The sequence below is a fragment of the Rhodofomes roseus genome (genome assembly GCF_022264815.1).
Source record: "Rhodofomes roseus strain CIRM-BRFM 1785 chromosome Unknown C8Q71scaffold_36, whole genome shotgun sequence".
Classification (NCBI taxonomy): Eukaryota; Fungi; Basidiomycota; class Agaricomycetes; order Polyporales; family Fomitopsidaceae; genus Rhodofomes; species Rhodofomes roseus.
Window position 1 is genome coordinate 158,924 of NW_025952992.1, and position 22,356 is coordinate 181,279.

General features: G+C 56.4%; 9 protein-coding genes across 9 annotated transcripts; 5 read left to right on the top strand and 4 right to left on the bottom strand.

Annotated features, from left to right (window-relative positions):
- The first annotated feature begins 32 nt into the window (after positions 1–32).
- On the top strand, positions 33–1,976 carry C8Q71DRAFT_789426 (uncharacterized protein). The gene is made up of 4 exons (XM_047925258.1): positions 33–220; positions 280–672; positions 969–1,062; positions 1,124–1,976. Exons 1-4 carry the CDS (start codon positions 138–140, stop codon positions 1,553–1,555), a joined length of 1,002 nt encoding a protein of 333 aa, XP_047773113.1. The 5' UTR covers positions 33–137; the 3' UTR covers positions 1,556–1,976.
- A 2,023-nt stretch (positions 1,977–3,999) lies between these two features.
- Positions 4,000–6,933, top strand: C8Q71DRAFT_789432 (cytochrome P450). Its single transcript, XM_047925259.1, has 7 exons — positions 4,000–4,668; positions 4,742–4,753; positions 5,011–5,076; positions 5,134–5,610; positions 5,662–6,533; positions 6,586–6,666; positions 6,725–6,933. The coding sequence occupies exons 1-7, from the start codon at positions 4,264–4,266 to the stop codon at positions 6,804–6,806; spliced, it is 1,995 nt and encodes a 664-aa protein (XP_047773114.1). The 5' UTR covers positions 4,000–4,263; the 3' UTR covers positions 6,807–6,933.
- Positions 6,934–7,472: 539 nt separating this feature from the next.
- C8Q71DRAFT_717956 (uncharacterized protein) lies at positions 7,473–8,588 on the top strand (the record flags this gene model as incomplete). The annotated part of the gene is made up of 3 exons (XM_047921204.1): positions 7,473–7,578; positions 7,631–8,029; positions 8,080–8,588. 3 exons carry the CDS (start codon positions 7,473–7,475, stop codon positions 8,586–8,588), a joined length of 1,014 nt encoding a protein of 337 aa, XP_047773115.1.
- A 228-nt stretch (positions 8,589–8,816) lies between these two features.
- On the bottom strand, positions 8,817–9,659 carry C8Q71DRAFT_396959 (uncharacterized protein). The gene has a single exon (XM_047918305.1). The coding sequence runs from the start codon at positions 9,520–9,522 to the stop codon at positions 8,863–8,865; it is 660 nt and encodes a 219-aa protein (XP_047773116.1). The 5' UTR covers positions 9,523–9,659; the 3' UTR covers positions 8,817–8,862.
- A 515-nt stretch (positions 9,660–10,174) lies between these two features.
- Positions 10,175–10,910, top strand: C8Q71DRAFT_789438 (Mss4-like protein). Its single transcript, XM_047925260.1, has 4 exons — positions 10,175–10,214; positions 10,273–10,380; positions 10,447–10,692; positions 10,751–10,910. Exons 1-4 carry the CDS (start codon positions 10,196–10,198, stop codon positions 10,819–10,821), a joined length of 444 nt encoding a protein of 147 aa, XP_047773117.1. The 5' UTR covers positions 10,175–10,195; the 3' UTR covers positions 10,822–10,910.
- A 368-nt stretch (positions 10,911–11,278) lies between these two features.
- On the bottom strand, positions 11,279–14,275 carry C8Q71DRAFT_911730 (uncharacterized protein; the record flags this gene model as incomplete). Its single annotated transcript, XM_047929142.1, has 10 exons — positions 11,279–11,766; positions 11,826–12,071; positions 12,137–12,349; positions 12,409–12,849; positions 12,910–13,075; positions 13,143–13,152; positions 13,204–13,254; positions 13,307–13,588; positions 13,652–14,188; positions 14,238–14,275. The coding sequence occupies 10 exons, from the start codon at positions 14,273–14,275 to the stop codon at positions 11,561–11,563; spliced, it is 2,190 nt and encodes a 729-aa protein (XP_047773118.1). The 3' UTR covers positions 11,279–11,560.
- Positions 14,276–15,367: 1,092 nt separating this feature from the next.
- On the bottom strand, positions 15,368–16,559 carry C8Q71DRAFT_863055 (uncharacterized protein; the record flags this gene model as incomplete). Its single annotated transcript, XM_047928112.1, has 2 exons — positions 15,368–15,919; positions 15,972–16,559. The coding sequence occupies 2 exons, from the start codon at positions 16,557–16,559 to the stop codon at positions 15,368–15,370; spliced, it is 1,140 nt and encodes a 379-aa protein (XP_047773119.1).
- Positions 16,560–18,306: 1,747 nt separating this feature from the next.
- On the top strand, positions 18,307–20,075 carry C8Q71DRAFT_863056 (uncharacterized protein; the record flags this gene model as incomplete). Its single annotated transcript, XM_047928113.1, has 2 exons — positions 18,307–18,407; positions 18,467–20,075. 2 exons carry the CDS (start codon positions 18,307–18,309, stop codon positions 20,073–20,075), a joined length of 1,710 nt encoding a protein of 569 aa, XP_047773120.1.
- A 1,239-nt stretch (positions 20,076–21,314) lies between these two features.
- C8Q71DRAFT_863057 (uncharacterized protein) lies at positions 21,315–22,350 on the bottom strand (the record flags this gene model as incomplete). The annotated part of the gene is made up of 2 exons (XM_047928114.1): positions 21,315–22,012; positions 22,071–22,350. The coding sequence occupies 2 exons, from the start codon at positions 22,348–22,350 to the stop codon at positions 21,315–21,317; spliced, it is 978 nt and encodes a 325-aa protein (XP_047773121.1).
- Positions 22,351–22,356: the final 6 nt, after the last annotated feature.

A 22,356-nucleotide genomic window follows, 5' to 3' on the forward strand; every position in this document is an offset into this window, starting at 1 on the left:
GCTTTGCGCAGCGCCTGGGCAGCGCCCGACTCGTGGCCTTCGCCTCCGTCACACCTCTCCACGCGACCTCTTGGTCCTCCGCGACCAACCATTCATATCCGCCGCCACCGAGGTGTATCTTCTCCACGCGCAGCACGATGCAGAGGCTCGGGGATCTTGCTCAATATGGAAGCTCGGACGAGGAAGCGTCCCAATGCTCCCCGCCGCCAGCGAAGAGACGGTGAGGCGCGCACTTGATCCGATGTTAGCATAACATGCCGCTAACGCTAGTCATGATAGAAAGCTACCGAGACTTCCGGATACCTTGCGGCCAAACATTCCAATCGACAACCCAGCTCTTCACCAAGGGAGAGTCCGTACCTCTCCTCACGTTGAGGGTCAATACGCAGCGTATGTCTACCTACCTCTGATCGTGGAGCGAAGATCCCCGCTTTGCAACCTATTGACGAAGGCATTCGCTTTCGCGAAGAATGCGGTGCCACCATTGCAACCGATCGGACTGCCCGACCAACAGCGAGCAGGATACCACCAGGCGCAGTCGGATCAATCCAAAGACGACAACGGGTTAGATATCGAGCTTCACGTTTCGCTTACACGACCAATCTACCTCAGAGCACATCAACGCGAGGACTTGAAACGCGGGGTCAAAGCAATTGCGAAGTCCCATTCTGTGTAGGTTATTTTCAGCGTCGGCAACATCGACAACACCGGCAGAGCACTCCACATAGATGACTTGTCTCGTCCGAGGAGGCGAGGATTAGTATCCAGACGGCATTGTCGCGCTACGAGTGAGCTAATGCACTATCGTGCTCGTGATAACGGTCTATCTCGCCGCGATGGTGTTTATCATCATGCAAATAGCTGGACTTTGGGCAACGAGACTGCCATCGGCAGTCATGGGCCCGCTGTCTGTGGCTTCATGACTCGTTATAAGTAGCCATGTCGTACTGACTGTTTTTTTGTTCTAGCTTTTCTGCGTCTCTCGCATCTCTTTCAGAGCTTATGAACGATGAGCGAACCCGCACCTTCCTCGCGGTCGATGTGGGCGCGGGACATGACCAAGTGCGTGTTTCGTTTAATTTACTTGTATCTGTCCTGATACTGAGATGTGCGCTCGTCCTAGCTGAAGTCTATGTCAGATGAGCTCATTCCTACGCTGCGATCCCTCAAACAGAAGGGATTCTATGCCGAGCCGCGATTTCACGCCTCCTTCGCTTGGGCCCTTTTGCATCGCTCCTCTCTTTCCACAGTCGAAGGATATTCGCCGTCTACATCTCCAGCGGCAATATCGTCCCCCAGCCCAGTGCTTCCACTCCCACCAAGGGTCTCGGTCCCTTCGGACGATGCACGGCCATCGACAGAGTCGCCCGCTGTGTCCCCTCGAGGCATCGAAGATTTCCCTACCATCGCTCGCTTCCCGCCGAGTCTGGTACCTTCCCTAAACGCCGAGTTCGGCGAGAGGCTCCGCGCGCGGCACGTCGGGACCTTCTACGCCCGCGAGGTGCACGTCAAGATTGGGAAGGACGTCTTCAAGTGGAGTTTGTCCGGAGCCTAGGGGAAGCAGAGATGGATGATCCTTCGATGGCCATATGGGCCTCTCCACGTTTCGCATCCGTCGCTTGACGCGAATTGGCCACCTGTTGATCTATATTAAAGGATTCGAATTCATCCACGCACCTCACTCCGCGACGGCTCACCAAAATTCACTAGCCTCTTTGCTTTCAAGCACGATTGCTTATGGTGCCCAGGTTGCATGGCTCCGCCATGTCACCGCACGCAACGGACACATTTCTGTCCATACTTATGCGCCCCGGCATCATGCACATGATCGATCTCTTCTATATAGGTCTCAACATCGCCAAGACACATTCTTTCGTCTGGAGTATTCCGAGTCATACGAGATAAGTACGTCCAATACATGGCCATACGCCTGTGGCCTCCGCGCATCGTCGAGACTAGCAGTAAGGGGCCCAGAGCAAAGCATCCAATACGGTGACGTAAGTGATTACCAGCGAGGCCTACCGTTGCCCGAGCGCACTCGAGAAACTTGTCCAAGTCCTCTTCGGAGTAGTCTCTACTAATTGAATCTGTCGACGAACGTATACAAACCACTACGGACACTTCGGCAGGCCAACCACCTCCCTGATCGGGAACTAGCACACTCACGTATGCTCCGCCCCTGACGCACGCAATGAAACCTAACGTAGTAATCCTACAGACCCCTCACGCTGTGATCCGGCCCCTTCGCGCGGTATGTCCGGCGCCGGAGAATACCAGTATGTTCAGAGAAAGTCATTTTCCTGTTCACTCCCTGCTGTGGCGCTGACGGCAGGTGCGTACATACTACAGCTGCAGTGCAAGAAATAGAACCCAGCCAATCGTGCGGTGCATACGCCTCCGGGCCCGCGCCTCTCGGGTTAATCTATCCATTCACAGATGGGTGAGCACCCTCTGCAAATGTTGAATTTTGTCCGATCTATCTCAAGGCCGTCCCGTAAAATGAAATATGGGCACGATGTCGATACCCTAGACGTCATTGCGTACATCGTGGACGAATAGACTTCCTCTGGGTAGCTCGGCGATGTCGATAGCTTCTTGCCTTCTGATCTATTCACTCGCAAGGGCATCTCAGAAGGTCAACGGGGTATGGAAAGTAGATTTCTTGATGTGTCTTCGAAAGTTCACTGACCCCGTTCCCAGGCTCTATCCGTAGGCACCACTTGCAATCGTTTTTGTGAACGTGTCCCAAGGCAGCCATTGCCTTGGTCAGGAACAGAAATATGATCTATCGAATGTTAACCAGCGCATAGCGAAGGCACTATTTGTGGCACGATGCTGGTGGTGGTCCGCAGGTACCAAGAATCCGTCATCTAAAGAACTTGAACAGCGAGATCGATCATGAAGGAGATTGGGCCATGACCGAGATCCCCGGAAAGAGCGGTTCAGCATCGTCTGAAGATTCGTTGGAACAATTGCATAAAGATCCTCGTGGCGCCCCGCCCTCTCGTAAGTTCTTCGGCGCATCATACCTATGACGAGCCCTGGAATGCTGTTGACTTGCATCAAAGGCGGCCAATGGCCTCTTGAGGCGGCATGGCAGATGATAGACGCTTGGCCCCAGGACACCAGATCGAAAAGGGAACAGCTTTTGCGAGTGTAGGCCGTCTTTGAGATCATTCTTCGCATGGGACGTTGAGTGAAACGCCGCCGCGGGGTTCCAGTCCCGAGCAACTCTTGGCCCCGAGGCATATGATCTGAATGTCAACCTCCAATTTCGTCGTCTAAAGGATCACACCTACGTGTGCTTCCTTCGGTTTGCTCGGGCACTAATCAACTGGTGTTCGTGCCGGTAAGGAATTTGAAGAGAATCCGTACCAAACTCTGTTCCGAGGTCACGCCGCACTGGATCGGCTGCCTCAATCCAATATCGTGAAGTAGTGTAGCATGTCTGAGACTGAGACTGAGACTGCAGCGTCTGAGAGACTTTGCTACTAATCGTGCCTTGAAATGTACGCTGTCACTTGGCAGTTGAGGAAATCCACCCACATCACTAGTTCACTGTCTCAAAGTCCTGGGCATCGACTTCCAGGTCAGTGGGAGCATACTAGTAGCTATGCAAATCGAATGCCAAGCCATTGCGCAGAACGCGCAATGTCACCGGACTCGACCTGCTGGGTTGAACTCGATCCAGTAGATAAGCCGACTATACTCAGCATAGTAGGACCACGTCTGATTCTTAGCACAACTTTGTTTGCTTGTTGCGTCATATAAGTGCTGAATTTATCATCATCATCATCGGTGCAGTAGATCTGGCGGATCGGGATGTGCGCGGATCTGATCAAGATCCATGGACGGCGGGGAGCTCGGAGCGCCCGCGCCCCCAAGGAGACGCCGACGCAGCCCGACGAGACCGAACTCGATGATCCGTGGCCGGGATGATCTTCCCACGGCTGCTGCAGCGACATTGACCGGGCCGCATGCGTTGACCACAGTTGACCACGACCATCTGCTCTGCGGGCAGCCGTCGGTGTTTTCAGCTGCTCAATTTCCCTTTCTATCTTCCTCTATACTCGGTCCTTCTTCGCTACTCTTCTTGGCTCCCGCTGGTCTCGGGCGCCCCTGCGTTGCTATATACTCGCGCCTGTTCGGCCTCCTCAAAATATCACAGTGTCAACACCGCTTGCCCATGAGAACGGCTGCAGTTGTTCTCCTCCGTCAAGCCCTCAGTCTCCTTGACTCCTCCTTCCCACACCCACCCTTGCGATGCTCTATGGCATCCTCCTAGGATGCGTCCTCCTCGCTGTCGCACTCGTGTTCTATGTGGTGTCCACCTTCTTACTTCTCCTGGTCCGGCAGGCCCTCTCGCCGTTGCGGTACCTCCGCGGTCCTCCGTCTCCGTCATTCTTTATGGGAAACCTCCGTGAGATGCATGACCAGGAGAACACCAACCTCATCGCCCGCTGGGAGGAGCAGTTCGGGAGCACTTTCGTCTACCGTGGTTTTATGGGTGGGGCACGGCTGATGACGACGGACCCAGCCGCAGTGGCGCACATCTTGGGACGCGGCTATGACTACCCCAAGCCCGAGTTCGTGCGGGACAATTTGTCGAGCATGGCCGCGGGCGAACACGGTTTGCTCATCGTCGAGGGCGAGGACCATAGGAGGCAGGTGCGTATATCTTTCTTGTTCGTAGGCGGACTATATCTGACCCGTGGATTTCCCGTTCTCTGAAATCCTGTAGCGCCGGATACTGGTAAGTGGCATCCGCACCTGCTGGACTCCTGCTTCCCTGTCTCGCAACCGCGATGTACAGGCACACTTGCCAGCACTCGATAGAATACACGATCACGTGGATTGTGGGTTCGCGTCACCATGCCAGGCAACGGACAAGGCTCGCACAGACTGCCAGAGATGGGCTAGGCAATGCGTAGCATTCTGGTCCTACTACCCTCAAATATCTTGCACCTCATGATCGGTTTCCGTTGTATGTACGCTTATACTCTCCGATAGAGTCCGGCCTTCACGTCAGCCCACATTAAATCGCTCAGCCCTGTATTCTGGCAGAAAGCCATGGAGGTACGTATCCAGCACATCACCTGTGCTGCCTCTGAGTAGTCCCTCTTCGAATCACAGCTCTGCGACATCTGGCTTGACATTGCGTCTTCTTCACGAGATCTCGCTGCTCCTACAGACCCTTTCCTTGTCACACCGTCTCCGCAGGCTGCCAGAGATGACTTACCCGCTCGTGCATTCGCGACCACTACCTCCATCCTGCCGAACCCATTTTCGTCCTTCATCCCTGGTAAAGCCACCTCTCGGAGACAAGCCAAAGGCTCCTCTTCATCTCAGTACGAGAAGACGCCAGTTGTATCTCCCGACAGCGCGTCGTCTACGCGGGTAGACGTGCTTGCATGGCTAGCTCGTGCGACCCTCGACGTAATCGGAGAGGCTGGGTTTGGGTACCAGTTCAATTCTCTCGCATCCGCCGCCAAGAAGGGCGGTGAGAAGGGGAATGAGCTCGCACGCGCCTTCGGCGTCATCTTCAGCTCCGCGCGCAAGTTCAGGGTGATCACAGTGCTGCAGGCGTGGTTCCCAGAGTTGCGGAGATACGTAAGTGCATTTGTCTCCTACTCTGCTGATCATGAGCTGACCAAATAACAGGGTCGAGAAGGTGCAGCCGAGCGCGAGGCACGCGAGACGATGCGCCGCATTGGCCTGTCTCTCGTTGAACAGCGACATGCCGAAGCGACAAAGGAGCAAGCCGCGACCCTTCGCAGCGCAGATGCGCAACACAAACAGCAGCTAGCGTCAACAATCGAGCACCCTACTGACGGGCGGGACCTGCTGAGTGTCCTCATCCGCTCGAGCCTCTCATCCGTACCGTCGCAGCGTTTGTCCCTGGAAGAAACGCTCTGCCAGATCTCGACCTTTCTCTCTGCGGGCCACGAGACGTCCTCCTCCGCCATGACATGGACGCTCTACGCCCTCGCACGCGCACCCGACATTCAAGCGCAACTCCGGCGCGAGCTGCGTGCCATTCCGTTCCCCGCGAACGCCGATGTGCCGCCTGCGTCGACGATCGCTGCGGTGCTGGACCACCCGTACCTCGATGCGGTCGTGCGCGAGACGCTCCGGCTGCACGCGCCTGTAACGTTGACGATGCGCGTCGCGGGCGTGGACGACGTCGTCCCCGTCGCGAGGCCGGTCATTGACCGACGCGGCCGCGCGTGCAGCGAGATACATGTGCGCAAGGGTGACATCATAACCGTGCCGATCCAGGCGATGAACAAGAGCAAGGAGGTGTGGGGCGAGGACGCGGAGGTGTTCCGGCCGGAGCGATGGCTCCTGAGCGGCGAGGAGGGTGAGTCTGACGATGAGGGAGAGGGGAGTAGCCTGGGACGAGAGGGCAGGCCCGGTAGGGGCCAGAAGAAGGCGGGGGCACCGGGGCTGTGGGGGAACATGCTGACGTTCGGGAACGGTAACCCTCTTAATGGGAATCGGGCGTGCATCGGGTTCCGCTTTGCGATAAATGAGTGAGTCCTCCGCTAGATGTTCTACAATGAGGATTGCTCAGAGTGCCCACAGGATTAAGATCTTCTTGTATGTCTTGTTGCGCGACATAGACTTCTCGATAGACCCGACGATACACATCGAGAAGAAGGTCATGTACGTGGTCGTCTCTTTACAGTCCTTGTTGTCTAGCGCTGAAGGTGCCGTTTTGCAGTGTGGTCACTCGACCAGCGGTCAAGACAGAACCGCACATGGGGAACCAGATGCCCTTGAACATACGACGTGTTGCACCGTAGCACCGACCTCCATCCAGCACCTATGCACTGCGGCCGCGCCGTTGGGTTTTGTTGTAACACATGTAATGTAATGAGTAATGCAACATAATGTTGCCGCAGGACATCTCGACATGAGCTCGATCGTTCATTCGTGTTGCATGAGAGCATATGTATTGCAGAAATTGGTTTGTACATGAATACATGGGTCCAAGGGACTCGACGTTGACAGACTGTACTAGTGCACTGACCCGTTGCAATGATGCTCGTCTCCGAAAGCATGAATGACCTGAAAACAGAACGGTTGGTTAGTATCTGATGATCCAGAGAGCTACAGGCGTAGATGAATTGTTCAGGATCCTCAAGCGTAAATAGAGGATCAGGGATTTTGTCGTCTTGAACTCCGACTGGTGCACAGCAAAAAGCTCATCATCGAAAAGACATGGAGACAAGACTCACTGATTCACTGGACTGAATGTTACTCGGATCATCGAAACCGCAGGAGCGCGATACGTGAGGGGGTTTGAGATGGTGCGAGTCTGCTAGGGATGATGGTCGTTCGAAAGTGAGGATATGAGAATTTCGCGGGTACTTGGACGAAGCGCGTTGTTTGCGACTATTTGATCCCAGTGGCTGGACACGGGTCGCTCGTCTGCCACCAAGTCAAACCGGGATACACTCTCCGCGCACATGGCGAGCATTCTCTTCTCCCTCCAGCGAGGATGCAGACCCGGACTTGCGCATGCATTCGCTCGTAGAGCATGTATGCGGCGGGAGATTCACCAGACTCCCATAGGTACGGCGTATTGACTTTATGGAGCATCAGCGACCAGCTGAGTACACTCCAGCCTTCAAGAAGCAAAAGGCACACATCCCGGAACAGGGTGACCTTTTCGGTGGTTCTCAGGAGGGCGAGTCTTCGGAGGACCTCTTCTCGCCAAGCAAGGATGTAGCGGAAGAGGTTGTTGCAATACCTTCCGCTCCGCTCGAGGCTGTCACGCCTTCGCGTACGATGGACCCGGAGGAACGCCGAAAACGCTTCAACGATCTGCTGAAGTTCGTGGCACTGAGGATAGGCCGCCAACCAAAGGAGATACTACCTCCGGTACGCAATACGGCGTGGCAACACCTGTTTGCGCTCGCGACGACGAAGGAGCAGATGGCGGCGGTCGTCCAGCTGTTCCCAAAGTGGAGAGACTCGAAGCCGAGGCGTACGTTCACTGTAAATAACGCAGAGCAGTTTGTTTGTGAGTCGTCTCAAGCATGCGCGCTGAATGAACCTGACAACCGACTGTAGACCGCTGCGAGCAACTGAAGTGCCCCGACCTCGCCCTCCAAGTTTTCGCTGACCACCCAAAATATGGCTTCGACCTCGCCTCGCCCCGCGCCGCCCGAAAGCTCCTGCATGCTCTGCACGAAGAGTACCCCCTGCAGGCCACCATCACCCTCGCCGCGCTCTTCGGCGTGTATAAGCTCCCGCCCATCTCTTCTGACCTCGTTACTTGCGCGATGTTCACCGCCGCGTGCTTAAAACACCGTACATCACAATCGCTCACTGTCGCACGCGAGATGGTCCCTCAGTTGAAGGAGCTCCTGACGAACACCGACCCGAAGGAGATGGAGGTCCCGAAGGACGCGCGGGAATATATGAAGGGGGAGACAAATGAGAAGCGCTGGGTTGCGCGTAGTTTGGCTGCCGTGGAGCAGGCGCTGGGCAAGGAGAAGGCGCTGGGCAAGAAGGGCGACTACAGTTGGCTCAGTCAGTGGCGGCAAGAAAGCGGGCACGCAGAGGCCGTGTCACCATGATTGCATCTCTGGTTAGACTTTGGGTAATGCTAGACTTATCTTTGCTAGCGTGCGTGGAAGACACAGCACATTCCGGGGCATGGTCAGGCGTTGGGTTGTTATGTCGGAACAGACAGGTATCGTATAGCTGCGCCAGCGGTAGCGCATAATGAACCGAGTATGCAACAAGTCAGAGCCCACACTCTGATGAGTATCACATCAGTACGTGTTCTTCATGATCGTCTTCGAGCACGGATAGCTTACACAGTACACAGATCCCTTGTGCAGCACATCCTTACGTAGCCGCATAGCGAAACCTACTGAACGAACATTCCCTTTCTGCCAGAAGCAACTCGATGTTCTCCACAGACTTACTCCGAGTCGCCCCGCACTCGATTTCACCACTGGGCTTCGTCCAAGGCTTCGTCCTGGTACGCCGGCGGCGGCTCCTCGCCGACACCAGTCCTTCCCTCTGACATATAGACCCTCCAGCTGCTTCTCCATCGCCGGGTTTTCGCCCCCCCCTCCCCCATTGAGATGGCGCTACCTTCGAGTACTCCGGGTGCTGGTCCCTCAGGGGACGAAATCGTCTCCTCGTGTCTCTCGACAGACAGAGGTAGCGTCCCTCCATGTCCAGCATTTGACTCGACAGGCCGCCTCGCTCGTTTGGAGGATGTGCGTTGTTCGGAGCCTCAAGCGAGGTCCTGTCGCCGTTCTGAAGTGCCCCGTTTGAAGGCTGCGGGGGCTTTGTTGGCTCTGTAACACGTCGTCCTGTGTCGTCAGGAGGAGCGACGACGCGTTGTACACCATGCGTAGACAACAACGATGCGTATGACTTCTGCTTGTGAGTCAACGGTCGGTCGAGTTCCCGAATGAGCGCGAACGGCTCAATATTCAATCTCAACTTGCTTGTCTCGCCCATCGTGTTCCGCGCGGACGGGGTGGCTTGTAGCATACTCGCCCTGCCTACGCCGACGATGCAAGCAGAAGAGGAAGAGAATAAGGGCCACCGCGCCGCCAGAACCAACGGCTATTCCAGTCATCAATGCGGGTGACTTCCGAGTGCGCATTGATGTGCCTCCTGGGGCAGGCAAGTACGATGCACTAGTGACGGTATACGTGGCAGTAAGCGTGGCTGAACTCGATTCGGATGTAGAGGAAGGCCGTGTGATGGTAGCGGAGAGGGTGGTTCCGAGTACCTTGGAGACTAATTGAGTAGTACGGGAAGGGATGCCAGTAGGAGACAAGGGGAGTCAAAGGGGAGTCCGACTTCTTGAGATCATGATGATGCTTGTCTTAGCGGCACCAGAAGTTGCAATGACGGGAAGGTTGCGGGAAGGCGTCGTTTCAGAACCAAAAGGGCATCATCATTGCTGTGCAATCCGCTCGTCAACTTGTAGGTTACGATGGTCAAGCGAGCTCGGGCAGACTTGGCGCTGCTGCCAGTGGGTGGACGCATGGACAGTAGCACATTGCCGAACAAGAAGACGTATGTCCGAGTCCCAACGCAGCCCGAGCTTGACAATCTCGGGTGATACCGTCAAAGCAGGCTGTACTGCACATCGTATATGAGCGTCGCAGCAGCTCCACTCGGAGGGCATACGTACCGTGCATCCCATCCACATCCGATGACACCCGATTTTGAAGGTACTTCACTCGCGATAGAGACCGCCTCCCTTCGGCATTGATCACATCTCACCAACAGGAAGCTGCCATTGCGGCGCTGTTCAAATGCGTATACTCGGCGGGTTCACCGAGGACACCAAGGCAGGTATTTGCCACTGCAAAGAGTGCCAGATATTCGCCGGAAGCTGTATGCGTGACCCGTCCTTCATACACACAAACGTAATTGGAATCTAATTATCGACCGTTCGCGCAGTGTTTGCCTACGCTACCAAGGTCGACCGCCAGCACCTGCAAGTCATCCAGGGTCAGCCGAAAGCATACAAGCAGCCACCGAACACGAACCTCTCCGGCAAACAGGTCACCCGCTACTTCTGCGGGGACTGCGGCACTCCGCTGTGGGTCGAATCCGACGCGACGCCCACCCTCTACGCCGTCAAGCTTGCGCTGTTCGGGAACAACTTCGCTCCAGGGATCGAGATATTCTGGAAGAATGCGCACGGCACGTACCGCTCTGTCAAACTCTGTGGTGTATAAAGGAGAGCTAACGCTCCATGCAGAATGGGAGAAGCCGATGGCCTCTTCCGAGATGGTGTTCGATACCTTGCCAGCCATGCGCCCCGCTGCTTGACTGCCTGATCTCTCAAAAATTAGATACCTTTACGGAGCATAGACCCTAGAGACAAACCGCCACTCACATAGCATATCGTAGTGTGAGACCAGCAACTGCATTGGCACCAAACGTAAGACATGGATTAAATGTTGAAACTCTCGGTGTGAGTTCCTACTAGTAGTAGTACTAAGTAGTACGTAGTCCACCGCGTCGGTGGTGAGGATTGATAAGGGTACGTTTGTCAGTCGCCATGGCATTCATTGCACACATACAGGTACATAGAGATGGTGCCGCTTAGTTTAGAGTTCAACGTTCAAGAGGTTGATGTTGTCAATGCCATTGTTGGGTTGATGTCAGCCGCCACACCTGTGGCAGTCCGTGTTTGTCTGTATTAGGATCCAAAGCCTCCGCCTTCCTAATCCGTCAGCATCCACTACTCAACACCGCGCTAAGAACCGATTTTGGCAGAGTGCCTAACGACGCAAAGCGCCCCGGGTATCCAATTCGATTAGTCGCGCTACATATTCTCACTCCCACGTAAGTATGTCTACAGAGCCAGACAGAACAACAGCAACTCAGACAACAGCGACGCATCGACCACACGCAACAGTAAAAATACAATAATTTATCAACTAACACTAGATGCCCCCTCCCTCCTCTCTCCAGCAACACCGTCATCCAGCCGGCTCGCAGGACCAACAACCTCCCAAAGTCCACACACGCCCCTTCCCCGCCTGCCTGCGCCCGGCGCTAACTGCTACTCCCGCTCCCAAGCGGTCGCGCGGCCCCATCGGCGGTCAAACCACATGCGGAGCACGCGGCTAACCTCCGCGTCCTGATTCGGTCTCGAGACGTCATCATTCATGCAGAGTAGCGCAACATCTTTCGTGGCGTCGATCTTACGAACGGTCATGGACGTCTGCGGGCCGGAGACGATCCGCTCGAACATCATCGGCGTCGACCCTATGCGAGGCACAATAAGTGTCCGTGCAGAGACCTGGAGAGCGGAAGGAGGAGCGCACCGAGGACGTAGCGATATCGATGGAGCAGTTGTAACGTCCACTGTCGCACATTCGTCTCCCGGCTGTTCGCCATGACTGCCTGCAGCGAGAAGTCGCCTTTCTGCCAGTTATCCACGAGCGGTAGGTGCGGTACATCCGCGTCCACATCAGAATCCAACGGAGGTGTCGTTGGTACGACGCGTTCCGCCGGCGGAAGGAACGCCGACAGGCCCAGCGAACCGCTCGCCTTCACGAGTCCGCTGATGACTGGAGGGGGCGAACGCGAGGTGTACGTCAGTGAATGTGTGATGGAGGCAAAGAGATGGACGCACCGCAATCCCCGCATCGCGGATCCCGGAACGCGAGGTGCTTGAAGACTTCGCTCGCCTTGGACCCGTCACCGACCATTTTATCCACAACGAAGCACTGCGAGTAGGACAATCTGCACCGCGGGAGGGCCATCTCCGCGATATCCGGCGTGAGCGCTGGGAAACTCGGCTTCCCATTGGGACCCAGGTTCAGGTACGGGAAGCCGTCGAGGGAGGCTGGCATCGTCCGGACAGTAAGCGATAGAAGCCCAAAGATGAGAGTACTCAATACGCACAGAAGACATACGACGTCAGCTGATCTGGCTCATACCCGTGAGCGAGCAACGTCTCTCTGACCCTCTCCGTCTCCAACGTCTCCCGATGTGCGCTCGTCACGACAAGGTCATCCACCGCCGCCAGGTCCTCCGCAAACGCACCCCCAACCTCACGCCACGCACGCTGTGCCTCCGCGGGGCCCCACGCATCGTCGGTACCTCCCAGGGTCCCGACGACCCACGCCCAGAGGAGAGCCTCGCGCGCGCGCTCGACGACGAAGTGCGCGCTCATGAACATCGTGTTCACGTCCCCGTCGCCCATCACCGTCTCACGGAACTTATGCAGCGCGGAAGAGGCGAAAACCTCCGGCCAGATCGTATGCAACTCGTGCAGAAGGTGCATACCTGCGGGCTTCGCCTCATGCGCGACGTACGGCCGTGAGCGTGCGCCGAAGCGATTACCTGGCGAGGCGCAGATGGATTGTGAGAATGTTGACAGGAGATAGATACAGTGAGACGCACTGAGAAGCCAATTGCTCTCGCCGAGAGAGCGCCATTCACCCTTGACCTTCGTAGTAGGCCGATCGGGCTTGACGAGGAGGTCAGGCTGGAGGTGCAGGACGATGCCATATGCAGATGTGTAGAATGTTGCTGGGGTAACGGGATTGAGCATGAAAAGATCGTCATTCTGGACAAGACAGATCGAGAGGTAAGTTTGACAGCAACGCCTTGAAACTCGAACAGATGATGCTAACCATGTAGATGCTGCCAGTGGCTGTTGAGTAAAGATCGGTGGCATTATATGAAATCGCTCACAAGTAGTTTGACATCTCCGGGACGTGACCGAGTTGCGACTCGATAGCAAGACTTGGTGATGATCGTCACCGTCTAGTCCATGGCATATTCACGCGCGACGCACCTGTTGAACACCGTTCCATTGTACGGCCCGAAGAATTGCCCATGATGCGTAACAACGAGCTCCATGTCCCCATCTCTCCACCGCCCAGCACCCACACGTCGATCGCAGTCAAGCCATTGTGGCAGCTGACCAAGCCGCCAGACCTCTGGCGTTGTGAGGTTGCTCTTGTTGGCGTACGCATCGGGCACTGGGAAATCGGTCGTGAGCAATCGGAACCGAGAACCCGGCGACTTGAAGTTCTCGACGACCGATCGTATCGAGTACTTTAGCTCGTCATGATCGCTGGGAAGTTGGAACGAAGGGCTGGGTCAACACGGCTATACAGAGGCGAAGCAGCACACGCACCGGTACAGGCGTGCCTGAGTGACCGTCTTCACAGGCCTAAACGGGTCGTTTTTGTCGTAGTGGGACTGGGCGAGCTCCTTGGCCTCCTCGAGGAGGAAGTCGGAGCCGTTGACCCACGTCCAGAGCACGTCGAGCGGATCAACGTGGTCGCCAAGACATTGCTCGCCAAGACTGAAGTGGGGATCGAGACATGACGCGCGTAGATCGCGGACGGGGCGCAATGGTGTGCGTAGCGGTGGCGGAAGGGGCAGGCGGGGGAGCTGGAAGGGGATATAGGATGTAGACTCGAGGCGGGCGGTGAGGCCGAGCTCGTCGTCGAGGTCTTGAAAGGCATGGCGGAGATAAACAAAGAGGAAAAGGAGGGAGGCGGCGAATGCGGTGGCCAGCACGAAACGCCGACGGAGATAGTAGGCTGGGACGTACTTCGCCATGCGAGTGGCGGGCGGGCATGCGGGGGAGGCGAAGAGGGAGGCGTAAGCAGCTATAGCCTCAGGGGAGAAACATGATATGCTGCGGTGGCGACTGCGCTGTTTGGCACTGGGTGTTCGACTTGAGCCCTATAATTAGCCTCTGCCGCCCGGCACACGCTCTCCGCACACCGCCGCCCGACTGCTCGCGTGCCATCTTGCGTCCATCCACCCGCCCATATGCAGTGCATCCACGTCTGTCCGCTGCAGTTGCGAAGTAATGAAGAGGCCACCAAACCTTCGAGCGTGCAAGACGCCTAGGTGCCTCAGAGGTGCCTATCCGAGTCGAGTGGGGAACCCATTCCGGCGAGTCGTATGGCCCATGGGGGAACAACAAACACCGAAGCTATTCGAGCGTCGGGCGCGCGCTGATGCCGCCGACGGCCGGCCGGACTCCGGAGCGTCGATCGATGTGCCGCGGAGACGCCTATACCGAGCAGGGTGTCAGACCTTGGTTCGAATGCGCAGAGCATGCGATTACGATGGGGATGGTTCGAGAGAAAGGACACTAGCTCTGTGGATGAGCTGCAGCTCTTATATATGAGGTGTGGCACCCGACGAACTACAGAGTAGAAGGTGCGCCTCTGGCTGTCTCCGGCCGGGATCTCGGCCGGGATCTTGACCTCCCGGACCGATACAGGTGATGCGATCGAGGTAGATCGGGCCTGACTTCGACGCACGGGCCAAGTATGTATGTCCGCACGACCAGCAGCCAGCACTGGCAGCAGCCCCACCGTGCATTCGTGTATGCACACATTTCCGTCACGCGTCTGTTGGGATGCAGTCGTAAAGCCACATATGATGCCTTCCGACGTAGACAGGAGCAGACAGGAGCGCGCATCCTGCCGTTGATAAGTACTGTCATCGACAGCGCTCCGCGACACAGGCACCCGACCAATTGATGGTTCATCCATCGCATCGCCGAGGTCGTTCAAGCTCGAGCACTTCAAACCGAGAGCGGAAGCTTCGAGTACGATTATGATGGCAGTGACCCGGTGAGCGATTCCCATGCATAGCTGCCTTCGCGATGATATCCAGTCCCCAGCACTTCTGACCACAATCGCGGCAGCAGCCTGTGACGAAGCGCGTTTAAGTTACTATACCTCTACCGAAATGATCGCGACCAGCGAGAGTCGTGAGGTAGGTGTTCCGGGCCCTTTCCATTATACTTAGTCAAAAACTATACACTAATACACAGGACCCTTCGGGCATCATGCAGAAAGCAAAGGTCCGAAGTAAGCGACAAATTCTACAGCAAACATCCATCCCAATGCTTAAGCACGGGAGCTTTCATCAGCGAGGTGATGGTTACCTGCTCGAAGCGTAACGAGCCGACATAGTCAAGCAGTCGTTTCCCGCCCACTTGCAACGCATCCACATCCCACCGTACGAAGCTGGGGACCGAGCCCTCACTTGCTACCGCGGTGAGCTTCACCTCCTCCAAACGACGCCCGCGTTTCGCCCGCCGGATGGCAAGTCCCAGGATCTCCCATGGCCTCCAATCCTTAGGCATATTGCACACGAAGTGCAGTGTCCTCAGGTCAGGGAAAGGTACGTCCGCCTTCGACAGACACCTCTGCCAATAACTCCTATGTATACGCGAGTCCATCCAGAAGGTGCACCTCTGCACCGCGGGCATACTCGAGAACAGCGCCTGGGCGTCCTGCACGGAGAGCAACCCCCAAGAGTCCATCTGCACGCTCAAGTCCACGACCCTCCGCAGGTCCAGCGCCGCCGCGACGGCGTGCACGAACATCGCGGGGTACTCGCGCCGCAGGGTAACCGCATACCAAGTGACCCTCTGCATGCACGAGGTTGAGCGTCAGCTCGCACTCCGGGCCTCTGCGCCTCACGCAATGCTGGCCCTCCCTCAACCACAACGCCACCTCCGTGATCCCCGCGAGGTGTCCCAAGAAGCCCGCATCGGGCGTGAGCAAGGACAACACGTCGTACATGAAGTTCCCCGTATGCCCCTCCGCGCCGTCCGTCTGCACGGTCACCCTCTTTGCGGGCACGACGTACCGCAGGATGCGGCCCGCGTTCGCCCAGGCATACTCCCCGAAGGTGATCCGCCGCAGCCGAGGCATGCGCACGCGCCGCCCCGCGAGCTCCTCAGGGTCCTTCCTGCACTTACCGCACGTGCACCAGGAAGCGGCAGACCTGTGCACGAGCACGAGCTCCTCGAGGCCTGGCGCGCCCTCCAGAAAGTCGAGGAACGCGGGGAGGAACGGCGTTGCGTCGTGGACCCCGTGCCAGCTAGTGGCCGCATGGTCGCCTCTCCCCGGAAAGACGGACCCCTCATACAGATAGAGGTGCGTCAGGTTTGGGAAGCGGTTGTGCAGGTGTGGCGACAGTCCGATGCAGCACAGACGCGAGAGTCGAGGGGCGGTGCCTTGGAATAGCGTCGGGAGGGTCTTGGGCGCGATCCCGGCGGTGGGCATGCCAAGGCCGCTGCATAGTACTGAAACATGGGCCTGGCCCGGCGCGTGGTCAAAGCGCTGTCAGCCAAAGCGTATGGCAAGTGGCGTTGCTTGATCTTCAATCGTCCATTCCAAATCAAGAGACTCTTGGCTCTGTAAATCACTTGACAGCGTGAAGCGACCTGAATGCTCCTGAACGTCGCAATGATGGCAGTAGGCGCAGGCTGCAGTACGCCGGTAGACGCGTAGACACTGACAGCCACTGTGGCGCTGCATCTGCCACAGATGGGGATCGGGTTATGGGGCCACACCGGAGACGCCCAACCCCATCGTGGCCCAGTGCCCACTACACAGGACCTGGCAGCGCTGAAATGGTCCGCCCGGCCATCAAAGCGAGACATTTCCAGATTTGTGCAGCATTGACCTACCATAAACATACTTTTTCCGTGAAAAGGGGCTCGCTACAATCCGAGGGCGCAGTACAGTACGTCAGATTCATAGCGAGCCCCGTGTGGACACGTAAGTCTCCTGTGGGCAGAGTATCCAATTCATTCAACCTCCTAGAGGGACGCGACGCGGTGGCCGCTGCTGGTCGGTGAGCGCTTACTCGAACATCGCGCGCGCCACCTTTCTCAAGAGCACGACTGCGACATACTGCACGCGGAACCACAAAGGAGGCAAAATTTAGAGGGTCGTTCATGTGGATTGCTATACGCACTAGCCTGCACATGAAAAGCGAAAGGAATGGAGAGACACGACACGGTGGCCGCTGCTGGTCGATGAGCGCTTAAGTTGAACATCGCGCGCGCCACCATTTTCGAGAGCACGACTGCGAAGCATTGCCCGCAGAGCCACAAAGGAGGGCACTTCTAAGGGTAGTACTGCATTGCGCAAATTATGGGCATTTTTTCGAGAATACTAGGGCATGTTTGAATGCGCGGGACGGCAGTCTTTGCAGCATCGCAGGAAATAATGATCTGGGTTACGTGAAATTTGTAGTTGTTTGGCTCCGGGCTGCACCCCCTATGGAGCGGTTCACTTAGACGCCGCCACTTTCGTACAAGCTAAGCGCCTTACGTAAGCTGGCCAACCTGGTCGGTCACCGACATTCCCTGAGAACATCTGGGCAGTTCAGCATGCAGAAATGCTTCCTCTGTTGTGATTTAGTACGTAAGAGCTCTAGATGTTGTTTTTATCTGCCAGATGCCCCTCACAAAGGTCAAACCCATACGGAGAGTGATCACATTAGGATTAGTTACATAAGCATATCAGCGCTAAACATACTATGTATGGAAGGTGTCACGTGAGTGGCCAAATCGATATGCCCATTTTTGGAGGATTTGAAGCTATGGGAAATCCGTCTAGAGGTTTTGTTCCTCTGGTCAATCGAAGTCGTTTGGCAAGAGGAATTGTTGGCCGGCGCTCTGTACGGGTGCGTGGTTTCCTTATACAAAAGTAGCGGTGTCTAAGTGAACCGCTCCATAGGCAATGTATGCTCGCTCCGCTCGCAACTAGGCAACACAGCGATCATTGGCTGGAGAAGCATTGTGCCTCGGGACCACGACCCGGCCTATGCCCACAATGGACAAGGTGACATGGTCGCTTGTGCCACGGCCGTCACTGAGCGATCAATTCCCATTTTTGCTTTGACGAATCTGGGTCGAGCTTTGTGTGGCCGCGCTATGCAAGTTGCATTTATACTGCACACTCCGACGATCGGTAAGCCGCTACCCCACTAGTACCTTTACACTCGCGTACAAATTGTACAATGAGCACTTCCGTACAGAACCTGGACTCCCTCAGAGATGCTACGGCAAGGCTCCTTGCGCTATCCCGTTCTGTCGGTCAACATGCGTCGAGTTTTCGATAGTGAGTCTATTTGTTTCGTGTTGCTCGCGCGAACTTGCTAGCTGACATGCTATTGCTAGTGAACACCTAGCTACGCTAGAACGGATTGAAGACCAACTACGTCAAGCGTTGATGTACACGCAGAACGTTCACAATGCCCTGGCTTCAACGGACCGCCTTCCCGCCGAGATTCTCTGCATGATCTTTGTACATGTCATCGTCGACCCGCGACATTCACAACATCGCTCACGTAAAGACCTCCGGACTATCCAAGCCGTGTGTCAGCTATGGCGCCAGGTAGCAATGAGCTGCCCAGCGCTTTGGTGGGAGATCGACCTCGACGAGCGGACAACACCAAGTACGCTCCACGAACTCCTACGTAGGGGCGGCGCTATCCCGCTGGAGGTTTCCGCCTTCTGCGCGGATGACCTGCTGAAGCATATCGATCCCTACATGCCTCAAATGCGAAAGCTGGACATCACATTCAGAACAAGCCCCATGTTAGACATGCAACCCTCGCACCGAACCTCGCTCCTGTTCCGACCCGCCCCGCTCCTCGAAGGCCTGCACCTCTCCGCGTACGACGATGTAGACGACCACATACAGACGCCGATGTTGTTCGAGGGGGACGCGCCTCGGCTTTCTCGCCTCTTTCTCGACCAGCACTTTGCCTGGACTACAAATCGGCTTCCCAACCTGACTCACCTATATCTCAAGGCGCAGTACATGTTCAGCCCCGCATCGCTCATCGATTTCCTTGACTTCCTGGAAGGATCGCCGCAGCTGGAACACATCATACTTCATCGTGCGGGGCCATGCGTTGTCCCGGACCTCTTTCCAGTCTTCCCGATATCTCGTTACGTGAACCTAAGCCGCCTTCGGACTCTTGTCTTCGATCTATGCCAATGGGAGGTCGTTGCGTGCGTCCTGCGGCATGTCGTCCCCTCTACTCAGGCCGCGGTCCAGATCACCGAGCTCAGGCAACTACGTCGTGCTCACGAGCTCCTCTGCATCTTCGCTCAGGGCGCGGCATTCATGAACCACACCAACGACATGACACAGTTATGCCTCTGGTGTGGAGAAAGGGTGGCATGCCTTGCGTGCAATGGCCCCTCTGCCTCTCTGACGGTCGCTGTGCAAATGGACGATGAGGCACCGTCGTCCGTCTGCAACACCCTCGTGGCGGTTCTGGTCACGGAACTCCCGAGCATCCTCCCTATCCAACACATCTTCGATCTTCGCCTTGCACTCGGTGGATACAAGCCCGTCTGGCCTCCCGCCGTCGTAGTGTTGCTGCAATCCCTCTACGCGGTCGAGTCCTGCACGATCTGGGTCGACCGCGAAGTGGATAAAAAATACTGGCGCACCTGTCTGAAGTCCGAGTACATGGTTCCTCTCCCTCAACTGAAGTCACTTCAGTTCGTCGGGGAGCTCCCTACATGGTACAAGCCGTTCTGGGCGATGGGCCTCGCGATCGGACGGGCGAAGCGTGGCCATCCACTCGAGAAGCTGACTCTCACGGCAGTCCGGGGCTTCCTCGACACGCCCAACTTCGTCCGTTGGGTCCCAAAGACGATGACGATTAGTGGGCAGCGCATGGCGAAATTTGTACAAGAGCTTAAGTTCAACATTATCGAGTATTCTCCAATGGACCCGCCTGATATCGGAGCGTGGGACGGCGAAGTCTAGGGATCACGCAGGGGTGCGTAGAGGCGAACATTGAATCTTAGCTGGATGACTTGAGCTCAGCCGACTCATCGGTGAATTTACGAAGACGTGCTTGGGTTATTGCTCCTAGGTCATTCGGATGAGTGTTGCATATATACTTGTACTTCTTGTGTCAGGTATCGATCATAAAACATTGTCTGCAATGGCATGCTTACACGAGTGGAATATGATGGTGCGACTCAGAGCCGTAGTGGGCATTACAATGCGCCACTTACGTTCCGCAAGTCCTGTCTAGTATGGATGATCGTAGTCTCTGGGTGTCTGTGTGTAGTAGTTGGCGGGGTGCGCAAATGTGTGCGTATGCGTGCAGGGCGCGTCAGTGCGTCCTTGGTGTTCGGCTGAGGCATATATCTTACGAGTGATGTGCATCGCGTCCGTCTCGACTCTCGGTGAATGCAATACCTTGCTTGCTGGTCGATAACCGTCCCTCTCAGGTTTCTTCATCAAACAGTCTCACAATCCCTCGAACCTCTCACTGACGAGAACTCACCAACAGAATAGTAAAGAGTCACACGAGCCAGCGTGTCTTGTCGCCTGCACGACAGGATTGCAGTTCGGAAACATCATTCACGATGGCCAAGTCAGGCAAGACGTCGCGTTGCAACTACCACTGAGCATAATAGGCGAATTCGCCTGCATATCGGCCGACGTGTATACAGCCTTAGCACACATTCCACACCCTATATGAGCCAGCTACCACTAAAACATATCACAGGAGTTATTTACAGGGGCAGCCAGCGCGGGAGAATGACAACAGAAAGACGATTAAGAGACGACAGCAAGAAGCGGAACGTTCCGCCGGGTCTGAATACGATAAATAAGAAAAGAAGTTCCAAGAAAACGAAAGAGAAGTCCGTTGTGCAGAGGGAGGTACGTGCGACGACACCAAGAAGGACTGTCCAGGACACGCACCTCCCAAGCACTGCCAGCCCGATCTAAAGCTGTCGGACGGGGTACAGGAGCATCGTGGTCGATCTACCGTTTACACATACATCATTCCGATTCATACCAACAGGCCCAAATCACACAAGCAACGAAAAACAAACTGGGATAAGTCACCTATAACTGACACAGTGGTGGCTCTGGTATATTGGACCGTCCTCGGCGCAAGACACGCGCGCATCAACTAGCAAGGACGAAAAAAAGTTCTGCAGATCGTCACGGCGGTGTGGAGTAGGAGGTCCAGCGCGTGCTACCCGGTCACCAGTTCATCGTGTTCTCCCGCAGAATCGGCGTCGAGATCGCGCCGGCCATGACGCCCCTGCGCTCGCGCATGCCGCTGTCGGGCGACGCGCCCTGGTCAAACGTCGCAGCGGTGTTGGCTACCTCGGAGAACCCGCGCAGCGAGTCCGCGGCGTAGTAGAAGCTGCGCCTGCGCTGGCCACCGACGCTGTCCCGATCGAACTCTTGGCCATCAGGGCGCGCGCCTTCGTACATATCCGCGGGCTCATTCAAGCGCTGGTGCGCGAGCTCCCTGCGCTTTTTGATCGCGCGGATGGACAGGAACGCGAGTGCGATGAGGGTGACTGCGCCGAGCGAGGTGACGACGCCGATAATTGCGTCCTTGCGGGTGTTCGACGACGACGAGCCGCTGGAGGTGGCGGCGTTGCTACTGGACGAACCGGTGCCGCCACCGCCGCCGCCGCTACCATTGTCCCCAGAGATGGAGACGGAGTCGACGGCGAACGAGGGGTCTACCTGCTCCGCGAGGGTGCTGTATGGCGCGACGAGCGCATTGTAGAACTGCGACGTGGACACCTTGATCTGCTCCGCGAGGTTGCTGACTTGGGTCGATGGGATATACCCCAGCCAGACAGTCAAGAGCAGATCCTCATCCTCCGGGCCGGTGTAAGTGGACGGCTCGTACGGCTGCAGGGCGTACTGCTGAATCTGCGCCGCTACAATTGCATCTCGAGTCAGTTCACTCAGGGCACAGTCAAACCTCAAACTACTCACACGTCAGGTTGAGTGCATACTCTAGGACCACCGGCAGATACTGGAAGATCTGCGCCGACGACTCGGTGTTGTTCGCGACGGTCACCCAGTTCAGCGTCGACTTGAACAACAGGCTGACTAGCGAGTATTCGGTACCAATCTGCGTAGGCTCCGCCTGCGACGAGGGGTATATACGGACGGGGAGGTTGGTCGGCAGCGCGGCCTGGGACGGGCTCGCCGTCGCGGACGCGACACTGCTCGGGATCGACGAGGTCGAGGTCGCCTGGTCGGGGTCGGTCATGCTGCT

Excerpts from the sequence above, each read along its gene's own strand:
- C8Q71DRAFT_789426 (XM_047925258.1), top strand. The coding sequence starts at position 138 with ATGCAGAGGCTCGGGGATCTTGCTCAATATGGAAGCTCGGACGAGGAA. Across the intron at positions 221-279 it reads CCGCCGCCAGCGAAGAGACG|AAAGCTACCGAGACTTCCGG; the intron begins GTGAGGCGCGCA and ends TAGTCATGATAG. Across the intron at positions 1,063-1,123 it reads TGGGCGCGGGACATGACCAA|CTGAAGTCTATGTCAGATGA; the intron begins GTGCGTGTTTCG and ends CGCTCGTCCTAG.
- C8Q71DRAFT_789432 (XM_047925259.1), top strand. The coding sequence starts at position 4,264 with ATGCTCTATGGCATCCTCCTAGGATGCGTCCTCCTCGCTGTCGCACTC. Across the intron at positions 5,077-5,133 it reads TCTGGCAGAAAGCCATGGAG|CTCTGCGACATCTGGCTTGA; the intron begins GTACGTATCCAG and ends TTCGAATCACAG. Across the intron at positions 6,667-6,724 it reads CACATCGAGAAGAAGGTCAT|TGTGGTCACTCGACCAGCGG; the intron begins GTACGTGGTCGT and ends GCCGTTTTGCAG.
- C8Q71DRAFT_396959 (XM_047918305.1), bottom strand. The coding sequence starts at position 9,522 with ATGCTACAAGCCACCCCGTCCGCGCGGAACACGATGGGCGAGACAAGC.
- C8Q71DRAFT_789438 (XM_047925260.1), top strand. Across the intron at positions 10,381-10,446 it reads CCAGATATTCGCCGGAAGCT|TGTTTGCCTACGCTACCAAG; the intron begins GTATGCGTGACC and ends CCGTTCGCGCAG. Across the intron at positions 10,693-10,750 it reads ATTCTGGAAGAATGCGCACG|AATGGGAGAAGCCGATGGCC; the intron begins GCACGTACCGCT and ends CGCTCCATGCAG.